General features: G+C 28.0%; 2 protein-coding genes across 12 annotated transcripts in view; both read left to right on the top strand.

Annotated features, from left to right (window-relative positions):
* Positions 1-12872, top strand: part of LOC107440780 (neuronal PAS domain-containing protein 2) — a 110519-nt gene that overhangs the window by 60819 nt on the left and 36828 nt on the right. For 6 of the 11 annotated variants that reach the window (XM_016053820.3, XM_016053812.3, XM_043048166.2 and 3 more), the window contains exon 1: positions 8158-8415. The exons of the other annotated variants lie outside the window; for them this stretch is intronic. The gene's annotated coding sequence lies outside the window, so the exon portion shown is untranslated. Of the gene's footprint in view, positions 1-8157; positions 8416-12872 lie in introns of those variants that run through there. 11 annotated transcript variants of the gene reach the window in all.
* On the top strand, positions 915-3760 carry LOC107440781 (uncharacterized). Its single transcript, XM_016053821.3, has 2 exons — positions 915-1105; positions 2403-3760. Exons 1-2 carry the CDS (start codon positions 1034-1036, stop codon positions 3573-3575), a joined length of 1245 nt encoding a protein of 414 aa, XP_015909307.1. The 5' UTR covers positions 915-1033; the 3' UTR covers positions 3576-3760.

Genomic DNA, 12872 nt, shown 5'->3' with positions numbered 1-12872 from the left:
TGAAAAACAGGATAATGTATTTATTTTCGAAAAAACCGTGAAACACAAAAGCTTCTTAACAACAAAAACAACGCGATGCCTGAAGATGTAAATTAACTAAGCTGTAAGAGACTGAACTCTAGGGAGAATTTCAGGGATCCGTAAGTTACTTTAAAAAAAGGGGGCACATGTATCCTTCGTGCCGCAGTGAACTGATCGTTAAGACACGGTTCCGAGGATCACCGAAGTCAAGCATCACTGACTGCGGTCAGTAAGCTGGTCGGTGACCACTTGGATCAGTCTGAGTAGGGATCGAGGTTGTGCGGTATTGGTCCTCGTTAAACTGTTCTACCGTAAAGTGCTCGGGCGTGCCATCCCCTCTCCAGAGGATCAAAATTGTGATGGCATGACATCGGATCGGATCATCCTCAGGGATGTTTCCCAGACCGTCACCAATAGCCCATTGTGCAGCTCTAGTGCGACGTAAGTGAACTACAACAACAACAACAACAATGTGTATCCTTCTACAGATTGAACTTAAAATAAATAAATAAATAAAAGTCTCGCCGTTTGTAATTATATAAAGTGTCACTTTTGGTATTTCTATAATAAACTACATGCCGACCGGCTTGTGTAGGGGTCAGGGAACTGTTATTGCGTCAGAAAGGTTTTGGGTTCGAATCCCGGGCAAGGCATGGATGTTCTTTCATTCTCTGTACTTATTATGGAAGCAACGCTGGTCCACCTAATATGGTGCCCCTGAAAGAGAGGAAAAAGAAATAATAAACTACACATGACGAACAAAAAAATTAAAAAAAAAAACTTTTTTACCCTCACAAAAAAAAATACAATTAGGTTTTTTATGGTTCGCATTAGGAAGAATTCAAATAACAGAGTAATTACAGAACGAATTTCTATAATTGTTTTAGCTTTAGTTATCATTATATTTATCAACACTAGTCATCTTTAGACGAAATGTTTTTAAAATTCTTATTTCGAGTTTATTCCCCACTTAACTACGGAAACTAAATATAAGCAACACAATTACTTAATCATGTGCTGTCTAGTTGTAAAGTATATTTTACTGTTTTTCCTAATTCGAGCTTCAAAATCAAGACCGAGAAAAGTAAAAATGTTCAGCTTTAGTTTTATCTCTCTTATTTTAACCATCACTAAATACTTGACATGCATTTCGGTTAATTAATTATTACTAGACATGTTTTTGGATCGTTCAAATATTTGCTGTATAAAAGATGTGGCGTAACCCCACAAAGATTAATTCTTGTGCTTTTGAGTTTTGTTCCATAAAACATCTGCAAATAATTATACGTTTACTCATATTTTTTCTTAAATGCTTGAAGTCACCGAAATAATTGAGCCCAAAAAAATTATTAAAGATAATATATTAAGAAGTTTTACAGAAGTTTTCTGAAATTTATTTATTTATTAATCTGATTGTTTATTTTAGAAACAATTTCATGATATAAACATATTTATTGTAAACTTTATTACATTAGCCAGCAAAAATGAATGTAAGAAAAATCTCTGAACTCGATAGTAGTAATTCTAATGTATGCTTGAACATGTTATTAGAGTTAACAAGGAAAATGTTTTTATTATCCTTCAGTTTTGCGGTATTCAGATTGAAGCATGTCAAAAGTGATAATTTCAATGAGGTTTAGCTAATTCACAACATTAAGGGCATAATTTTATTCCTACTTTTGGGAGAGTATATCAGTTCTCTTACTTAATTAAACATTTGCACTCGTATATGCTTTGTTACAATATTTAACTGCTGCTGCAACGAGCAAAAAGACCAATTATTCCATGCTAAAATGTTGCTATTAATTCGTTTTTTCTTATGTTGCTATTAATTAATTTTTCATATTCTGATAGTAACTGTTCAAAGGCTTAAGTAAAAGCAGGCTTAAATTGCAATAATATTAAAAAAAAATCTCGATTTTTTAATTTGATTTAGAATAATTTTATTCTACTTGATCTTAGGAAAAGCAACGAAAAAGAAATGATAATAATAATAATAAAAAAATGAAATAATTAAATAAAAAATCAATTCAATGTAGCTTTTTTATTATTATTATAAGAAAAACAACATTAAAGTTGCCCATTTTAAAATGGATATTTTTTAGATTTTAAATCAGACTATTCGTTTTAGACTATATCATTTAAAAATTCCATCTGTGCTAAAATCTGACTTTCCCAAAGGAAATATATGACATCTTTGTAAAATGGATATATTGGAGATAATTTTCAACCATTATTTGAACGATATCGAAAGGTCTGAAAATTAGACGTAACATAATAAAATTAGTAGAGAGCGTTAAGAAATCATTTTAAAGCGGTAATTACAATTAAAATTTTTGCTTCGATTTTCATAAGTTTTTTTTTCTTCATTTTAAATACAGGTGTTCGAAAACTCCCGGTATGCCCCAAATAGTGTTGTAATTACTCCTTTATCAATGGAAAATCAAAATGCGCCGATTCAAGATGAAACTAAATCTGAAATAGAAAAGTCTTTTAATAAATATGAAAAACTTTTCACTGAAAATAGTAGAGAAAACTCGGCAATTCACAAAAGTGCTTCAGATGATAATTTCAGAGATACTATGATGTTATCGACTGGAACCAAGCCACTTTTTAATACGAAATTGAAATTTGCCAAACAGTTGGACCGACACGGATTAAAATTTGAGAATGACAAACTCAATTTTGGCAGACCTATTAATTCGCCAGCTATGAATCGTGTTCATTTTCTGCTGATGGAGAAGAACCGAATCCATCTTTGGCACCCAGGTATAGGGAAAAATGGTTTTCAGAGAACAAAATTTCCTCTATTTAAAGAACAAAAAATTAATGATAGAATTATGCCAAAAGAATTTGAGCATGAAATAGATACAAATTTTCCTTCAAGCACAAAAACCGAAAGGATGTCTAGCTCAACAGAGGCAACAGATGATTCAGGGAAAGAAGAATCCACATCAAAGTATGTTCCTGACTCATTGAGGGGGGTCGATTCCAAAGAACACGATCGCTCCAAACTATTATCAACTCGGCTACAAATATTACAGATACCTGTACATGTTGACAACACTAATTTGTTTCTGTTGACAAATGAAACTAAATTATTCAAAGCGTTTAATATATCTATGGCCACGCTCAAAACTCAATCAGAAGACTTCAGCTATTTGGAAAGTCCCTATTCTATTGGGATAATATGCGGCTTGGCATTCCTGATTTTGTTGTTGTTGTTTGTAGTTTGTTTATTTAAAATGGATGGAAAAGGCACAACACCCGTAAAGAAGGACAATAGTACATCAACAACTCTACCACAAGCTCCTGGAGACATCTTAAAATCATCTACAGAAAATGTTAATACGAGACAGGCAAAATCTTCAGATTATGAATGTGATTGTGGCATAGATTTGGAGGCCCCCTTGGGTGAAAACTTAAGAGATATGCTATGCGAAATGGATATGCTTTTGTTTGAATCATCTCTAAATCCAGATGATAAGCAGTGCATCGATAAATTGTTGAAATCAAATTATGAGAACAATCCATCTGGTCGTTTGGATTTTTAAAAAATGAATAAAAGGGAGAAATGGCAGACAGACAATAAAATTAAAAAATTTTTGATAGAGTCATATGACATTGATACTAGGTAACCGACTTAAAAGTGATGATTCATCAGAACTTTTTCTTCACATTGTTAAGTAATAATATATTGCAAAACTTCAGTTATAAATGATTTTAATAAATCTTTTTTCCACCCTAAATGTTATTTATTCTCTTATTTATTTTAAATCCGCTTAATAAATCATTTCAAAATACGAATAATGGAATGATTTATTAAAAAAAAATTATTCAATTTTCCTTTTTCCGATATTTCGTCTTTTCTAAAGTGTAGAGGAGAGTATTGTACCTCGAACCAATTGTGAGTGGTTTTTTTTTCATAAAGGAAGTAATAATTTCAAATATGGAAATACATTATACTGCTGTCTATTAATATAATTTTATGAACAATTTCTGTTTTATGCACTTCATATTTTTTTAAAATTTTAAACTGTAAAAATTGTCCCAAGGTAATGATATTGTACTCTGAACCACCATATTTTGCACCTTGGACAATTGGTTGTTACTGCTTGGATACGGATACTACTCACTTCGAATTCTTTCTTACTAAACGTGATGGTAGATTGAATTTGAATAGTCATGCGTTTAAAACTTAGTTTTTAAGTAGGTTAAATAAGTTAAAATAAATCACGTTAACCAGAAACATTATTTTATTGTAATGTTTTAAAATGTGTAGCTTTATAACGAAAATAAACGTTTTGCATGCTGTGAGTAGAAAAATTCTTGGAGAAATATATTTTCGTGCTAACTGTACATGTTGCATCAACTTTAGACCGGTCTAAGATGTAACATGCACGCATTTTTTATTTTATTTTATTAAGTCTAACAAAAGTAAATTGCATAATTTTTGGCTCTGTCCAAGAAATTAACGTTCTGAAAATTCTTCACCATCATGAAATTTTTAACCGATATGCCACCAGACATTGTAAAAATCATAAAATCAAGCCGAATAAAGAATTTTGGGGACTGATTTAAATCAGAGAATAACAATCCCACTAAACTGATAAACCATTCTCACCCTTTATTGTTCTGTCTTTAAACTGTGATAGCTTGAGTTGATAACGAAAAAATTGGCGAAACGATATGTTAACCCATATAATATTGACCCTTATTTATTAACCCTATTTCTGGTATTAAATCTATTTTTAATATTTTGTTTTATTTCACAATCGTCGTTGAACAGTCGATCCAATTTTTGAGTTTACGACCACTAATTTTCAACTCCGTAGCCTTGTAATTTTGAACCCAATCCAGAAGACAAGGGAACTCCTAGATCAAGTAATTGGGAGAAATTTGAATTCAAGGAGGACTTTTTGATGGAACCAACCCGCATTTGTGTTACATGGAGAGGAAAACCTCCCACGGTTAGCCTGACGGCAAAGGGCACTCTATTCTATGATCCGTCTACCACTGAGAAAATTTTACGTCAGCACTGTGGTCGGTGCAAGCCGGATGCGGAATTCGTATCGACCAGCCATCGCTGGGATTCGAACCCGGCTCACCTCATTGGAAGACGAACGCTCTATCTCCTGAGCCACCACGGTTCGATTTTTAATAATGACCCATATAAAAGATAGTTTCGAATCGATAGTTAATAATATTAATTGATAGTTAATAATGATATTTTGCAATGTTACAATTCCAATTTCAGCCAGCGCTAACAGTTACACTATTGCTTATTTAAAGACTTCATTCGCTTCAAAAGTATGCAAATTGGAAATAACGGTCGACAGGTTTCAAGCGCTCAAAAACAAGAGCCCATTTTCACGACTTGCCAGTGGTGAATGAGAAAAAACAAAAGTGATTTGAAAAATTAAACTATTATTTACTTGTTGAAATAAGTAAAATATTTTAGCTTTACGTGTAGTTTTTATTTAAATAAATGTATCATTGAAAAGCTGAAATTTGTTCCATTTCCGTTTCGATTAGTTTTCTTCTATATATTAGGAATTTTTTCCCTTAATTAATAATGAATATACTTCTGAAAGTAAAATCTAATTGTTCCGTTAAAAAGGAACGGAGACTAATATTTTATTCAGTTTTCCTCATCCCAGAAATATTGCTTCTCTATGTTTATTTATGGAATAGATCGATGAAACCTTACAAATGTTTCGGATTCAACTTCATTTAATATTGAAGTTCTCGGAAGGAGTTAGTATTGAATCATCCATTTTAAAGTACATTTTAAGAATATTTATCTTTTAGTCTATACTCTATTAAAAGTCAACCTCGCTCGGAATACTTACAATTTACTTCATAAAGGATGCATTTTACGTTTATTTAGTTTATTTTTAAGTTTACTTTCATTGTATTATCTAAATTCTATTCCCCTTTTTATTCATTTTTTAACGTTTTAGAAAAATTTTAAGCACATTTTTTAACGATTTAAAATTTAAAAATGGAATTATAAAATATAATTCTAATTTCTGGGATTTATTTTACTCTGCACTTCGTGTTTTGCATATGTCATAAAATGTATTTAACTAATGCACCAACAAATAATAAATGAAAGATATTTTGTAATATGGAAATTACATTATTCAAATATTTACTGAATGTTTTCTAATTTATATTTTAATGCAAATAGTTTTATGTGAAACTTAAAATTACACATTTTGCTTGTCCTTGCAGTGAACACATTTATTTACTAAATTCTCTTGTTTATTTTCAATTATTTAAAAGTCGATAATTTCAACAAAACTAAGAACATTTTGTTAATAAAAATAAAATTATAATAACATAATGCAAGAGCATTTCGTCAATTTGCTAATCATAATGAAATGAATGATTGCGTTAATTTAAAAATTAATCGACATTGCGTGAAAATGTATTAAATTTAGCCTTAGTTTTAGTCTCTTGAGTTATGTTTTTTATATTTTTAAAAAATTTAATATAAATATTAAGATTTACATATTTCTCTCTTAATTATTTTTGACATAAACTCAAGATCGAGCCTATGAATTAAGATATCGATAAAGATAAAAAAAAATTTCTACAACAATAAAACACTTAGCCATTATTTAAAGTGAAGGAAGATTCGGAATAACTTTCAGGTAAATCGGAATTTCGAAAAAACACTAATTAAATTTAAAGATAAGAATGGAGCCTTCAGCATGTCAAATTTCAACTTTGCAGATCCATTTCAGATCGGTCTACTTTGTAATTTTTCCTACAAATTTAACAAATTTCAAAATCAACGTGAAATTTTACAGTCAAAACAGCGGTGGTGGCAACGTTGGTTACGATTTTTTAATTTTTTTTTCAAAAATAGAGAGAAGAAGTATTCAACTGTGATTATCAATGATACTTTTGTAAGAAGTTTTTGTTCTTAAAGTTTTGAGTTGATGAACGTTCAACAAAGATGGATAAAAATATATGTTACAGTATGGAAAATACATTATTCTAAAACGCGCTGTCGGTAATTTTTCTATTTTAGTGAGAATTGTTTTATAAACTTTTGCTGAAATCAAATTATAAACTTGCGCTACGTATTTTGTGTCTGCGTATTTTGTGTCTACGTATTTTGTGTCTACGTATTTTAGCAATGATGGATAGAACCCTATTTCATAGACATAATGTTAAATGTAACAATTAATAAATAAAGATCAATTATTGACTGATGATTTGTTTCATGAAAATATTAGATAAAAAAGAACAGTTCATGGCATTTAGCTATTATTTAGCATGGGAAGAATAGAATGAACACTAGAAAATAATAAATATATCTGGGCATAAATACTCTACCACATTTTTTATAAAAATACATTTTGCATCACTACCAAATATTAGGTCATCGAAATGGGCTTAATCTATTTTCATAATCTTCTCAATAAATCAAAATCACCAGCTTCTTTTTGATAGCTGTTCCTGAATGTTTACCTAAAAACACAAAACACCAAAAATTAGCTATTACAAGAGGGAATAACTTTAACAAAAATTTCTTACTTATTTAAAAATAAATGCTTAGATTTAATTTTTATAACGTTTTCCATCGATAATATAAATAGATAATGATAGTTACAATTGAATAGTCAAATTGAGAAATTTAAAAAAAAAAAGACGAATTTTTAATTATTGTGATGCTGCCATCTAGTGTGTAAGAATATAATTGTTAAATAATTATATTTCTTCTCAGTATTATAATTCTTGAAAATAGACTACCGAATGTATAAAAGAACAAATGATAAAGAAATTAAAAATTAATCTTTTAAATAATAAAATGCGTAGCGTGTATTTCCAAAGATTATATTATTATCGTCATTACGTAACTTCTCTAATATTTCGGTAAAATTCAACGATTCATTTACACAGTTCAGCGATAAAGTAACTTAGTTTTAATTAAAACTGTATCATAAAATTTTTCTTTGGTTTGTTTGTAATTCTTTCGTTCATTAATGATATAGCCAGCGGATATAATTTTAATAGCGAATAAATGTCATTTTGCATCTTGATCCATTTATCTTGATCAACCAATCACATTCTAGAAAAATCCAGGAGTAACCTGTTGCAGAGGCGCTGCCATCGTTTTGTTTTTCAGTTTTGATATGATCATTACGTCTACACGTTCTAGTCTGAATTTGTAGGAAAAAATTGGTATACCAATAATTGCGAAATTTATGATTATTATGCTTTCATGCGGAAGTTGCTGAATTTGATTTCTGAATCCAAAAACTTATATTCGTGTCGTGGCTTTTCATTTGAAATTTTTGAGTTATGTTTATTTTAAGCATGAAAATTTTAACACTCATGCAGACGACGTGACATGCGGGAATGAAGTACCTGATACAGGTAAAAAGATTCTTTAAAAAAAAATCACTTTTTCCTTGTGTGATAATAAAGATTATTTATATTACTGTGAGATTTTAAATGGGATGAGCTTAAAATGTACTTTTTTCCTACCGCTGTCAGCAGATTTTATTGTTTTATTTTGAATACACGGATTTAACTAAGTGAATTATTTTTAAATGAGATTTAAAGGTAGAATTCTAAATTTATCTTTTTCGTTTTATGATTTTTAATTATAAGTTATAATTTTTTAAGTTTGATTTTTAATGTTATAATTTTGACTGAGATAAATGTAACTAAGTTTTAACATTTTATTATGATAAATTATTTCTTTAATATTAATTTAATAATAATGAAAATTGGAAAATTTTTTATAACTTCCCTAACTTTATGTATACACAATGCATGAATGCAATTGATAAACAAGAGTGGATCTTTGGATTTCAAAGTTAAGTAAACAAATATAAATAGATTTAATTTACGACTATTTTTAGTGTACTATTGCTTTTATTTCAAAGATGTCTTAGGTTAAATTAAGTTTACTAACGTTAAATTAATTTTATTATAATTTTAAACTGAAATTTTTTGTTGCTTGCATTAGTATTTTGTTATTGATTGCTATTTACCTAAATAAATATGACTGACAATTAAATCTAGAAATCGTAATTATGCCAAGTGCTTTTAACTGAAAAAAATAAATATTAATAGCGAGCAAATTCAAGAAATTTCAGTTTGAAATTATAATATGGTGGACCTGAAAATCTTAATGATTATATTATACCTAATTAAAACTGAAAAGATGCGGAATAATTATATGTTTTCTACTAAATATTAAAAACTCAGAAATTTTTTTTATGTAATTTTTAAATTAACTGAAATATATGCATATATATTTTAAAATCATTATCATACTATATATAGTTTTGCTTATTGTTACTACATATAGTTTTGCACTTTATGAAATTTTTTTTTTTTTAATTTTTTGATGAATAAAGGCAAATGTGAATTCTATTCTAAATTATTTTTTCAATTTTAATTAAGTGTAATACAATTATTAACAATCACTAAAGTTATTTGGAATTTCAAACTAAAATTATTTCTCTTTGCCTGCATTAGAATTGAGAATTGTTTTATTTATTTATTTATTTTATTGATTGCATTGTACTGATTTAAATATGAAGGTACTATTATGTCTGGAATTAATAAGTTGGGGATATTTCTGTATCTTGGTCTGTTGTGCCAATACCATCGCTAAGGCGCCAAATAGATATTAAACATGAATTTATTATTATTTAAAAATAAAAAGACATGTAAAAGTTTGCCTGTGTAAGGCAACGAGTTATACCTTTTTAGTTGAGCCGCGATGGCTCGACACAAATTCCGCATCCAGCTTGCACCGACCACAATGCTGATGTGAAATATCCTCAGTGGTAGACGGATCATGAGTTTAGAGTCCCCTTGCCATCAGGCTAACCGTGGGAGGTTCTCGTGGTCTTCCTCTCCATGTAACTCAAAAAGTGGGTTAGCTCCATCAAAAAGTCCTCCATGAAAGCAAATTTCTCCCAATATACTCGATCCAGGAGTTCCCTTGTCTTCTGGATTGGGTTCAAAATAACAAGGCTACAGAGTTGAACATTAGTAGTCGTAAACCTATAAAATTTGGTCGGCTGTTCAACGACGGCTATAGTTATAGATACCTTTTAAGTTGGTGTTTTTTTTATTTATTTTATTTCTCACCGGCCACTGTCCTAAGTTGCATAGTCCTGAAGTTGCATAGCCTTGATCGTTTTGGTGTGAATCACAACACAAAAATCTTCACAATAATTCTGGTTTTGATTACAAATAATTTCATAAGAAATAAATTGCAAATAAGTGAAAAGAATTTCATTTTAAAATTATAATATGGTAAACATTATGATCTTAGTTATTGTGTTAACCTAACTGAAACTGAGAATATAGTTTAGTGTAGGACTTGTTATTTGTCTGGTTATAAATATTTTAAATTCACATAATATTATTTACTTTTAAACTATATCAAATACTTTTAAGTATTTTTCATAGCATGCTCATGCTCATTAAAAATAAATAAATAAAAAACAGAGATGAATAATGACAATAGTGAATTCTAAACTTTAGGTGTTTCAGTTTTATGCTTTCTAACAGAATTTATTTGTATTACTTATAACTCTGTTAGAAATCATAATTATATTATATGCTTTTTATAGTTTAAAATTAAACAAATATGAATTATGTACTTGTTAAGCTCTTAATATTTTATGTTACGTACTAAATCCTTGTTTTAAACTCCAAATAGTTGTAAAGTTATACTTAATATATTATGTGTGGTATTTTATATATCTTGATAGTGTACCTATAGATTTGTCATTGTTATAATGTTTATTTAAAAGTATTTGAGAGTTTAAAATTACACATCAGTATTAAATTGCTTATATTTTTACCAGAGACCATAACCAGTGATGGCAAGTTTCTTCCATAGTGAAAAAAAAAAATGTCTTAGAAATAGTTTTCTTCTAATCAAAGTAAATGAAATAAAAGAAACTTTTTTTAAAAAATAGAATACTAAATAATAAAGCAATTTAAAACAGTTTGATTGGTATCAAATTTAAATAATATTATTATTATCAAAGCTATTTAACATATCAGCTTTAAATTAGTGACAAATGAAAAAACTATTGGAGAGAAAAAAATTTAATAAATTTCTGAAGAAATTGAAACCTCTGTTTTTACTTCAAATGTTTATATCTTCATAATCAAGTTTTTTGAATAAAATTTATGAATCATAACTATAAATAACATAATATTCTAATTATGATAATCATGTGCTAAAGGTATTTGTAAATAAATATTAATACAGATTTTATTTCTACATACCTAATGATAAAATAACTAATAAATTATAACTTAAATAATAATTATCTTAAATATTAATCTCCATTCAAGAATTTTTTCATAAATTTCTGTATTTTCACTTGTAACTAATGAATTATATGCAACTTCGTGAAGAATTGTATACAGCTTAAAGATTTGCTATGTAAGGTATTTCTTTTAAAAAATTAAATTCAATGGCATTACATGTTATAGGAAAGTAGGAGCTTAGGTATTTTTTTTTCCATTCACATTTTGTTGGCTTTATAAAGTATTTTGCTTAGGTTTTATAAATGTTATAACTTTATAGTAAAAAATTAGCTCATATTATTTTACTACATATTAAATAATATCTACTTTTTGTAACAAAATTTATTTTATTATGCCAGTTATTATAAACAAAATTATCTAAAATTACTAAAAAATGTATTTATATTCAAAAAAGAAAGAAAGAAAAAAAGAACAGCAAAAATTGTGATAAAAAATTTTCCTGCTAAAAAAAGTAAGAAATTTTATTCCATTAAACTTTTTTAATTAATATTTTACCGAGTGTTTTTTTCTTATTTTTTAAATATTTCTATATTAAAACAAGATAGTATTCAGTAAACTAAGAATAGTATAAAAATTTATTTAATTTATAGCTGGGTTGGCAAGTTTTTGACACATGACGGTTTTTACCGGTTTATACCATGGTTTTTACAGTCATGTCAAAAACCCCTCTGTCNCATGTCAAAAACCAGTTTTTGACGGCAAAAATCCAACCCTGATTTATAGGTGTGCCTATAGTGTAAAAAATTTATGTGTAGGTGCCTGTAGTGTAAAAAATTTTTAAGAAAATAAAAATAACTTAAATTCAAATAAATAACAAATTATTGTTATAATTGACTACATAAATTTTAAGATTTTTCACAAAGCTACTATAAATAATATGAATAGTTATTTTTTTAAAAATAAGTGTAAATTTTTTTTTAACTTCTGATATATTAAATTTTAGAATATTCTTATTATATTTATTCGTATCCAGTTGTTTTGGTCTCCTCATTTTTAGTTCCCCCCATTTTGTCCAATTTCTTCCAGTTCCTTCTATTTTTTCTATACTTTCTTCCAGTGTTATGGAAGAAATAAGTTTCTTCTTGAAGAAATATCTCAACCCTGGATTTAACATATGTGTATTTAAATTTATTTTTTTGATGACTGTTTAGTTAGAAACATTGTAAAAATGTGTAAATTTTCTTATGAAATTCACTTAAATTTGTGGATTGGATGTTGAAATGAAATAATAACAAGTTATAAGCATAAAGGAAAGGCACTAAGAGCTAAAACATATTTTTATGTTTTTAAGATGCAAAATATTAATACAGGGTGCATAGCGTTTTTAAAAAGTGCTTAAAGGTGCTTATTTTTGATTTACGTTTTTTAAAAGCCCTTAAAGGTGCTTTTTTATTTGGTGTGCTTATTTTTTAAGCGCTTAATTTTTTATCTTTTAAGAAGAGATTTTTTCTTTGCCATTGTCATTCTAAATTACAAAAAATTAATGATTTTTATAATTTTCTCTGCAATATTTATCAGAAACT

The sequence above is a fragment of the Parasteatoda tepidariorum genome, chromosome 9, assembly GCF_043381705.1.
Source record: "Parasteatoda tepidariorum isolate YZ-2023 chromosome 9, CAS_Ptep_4.0, whole genome shotgun sequence".
Lineage (NCBI taxonomy): Eukaryota > Metazoa > Arthropoda > Arachnida > Araneae > Theridiidae > Parasteatoda > Parasteatoda tepidariorum.
This window is presented reverse-complemented; position numbering and strand designations above follow the sequence as displayed.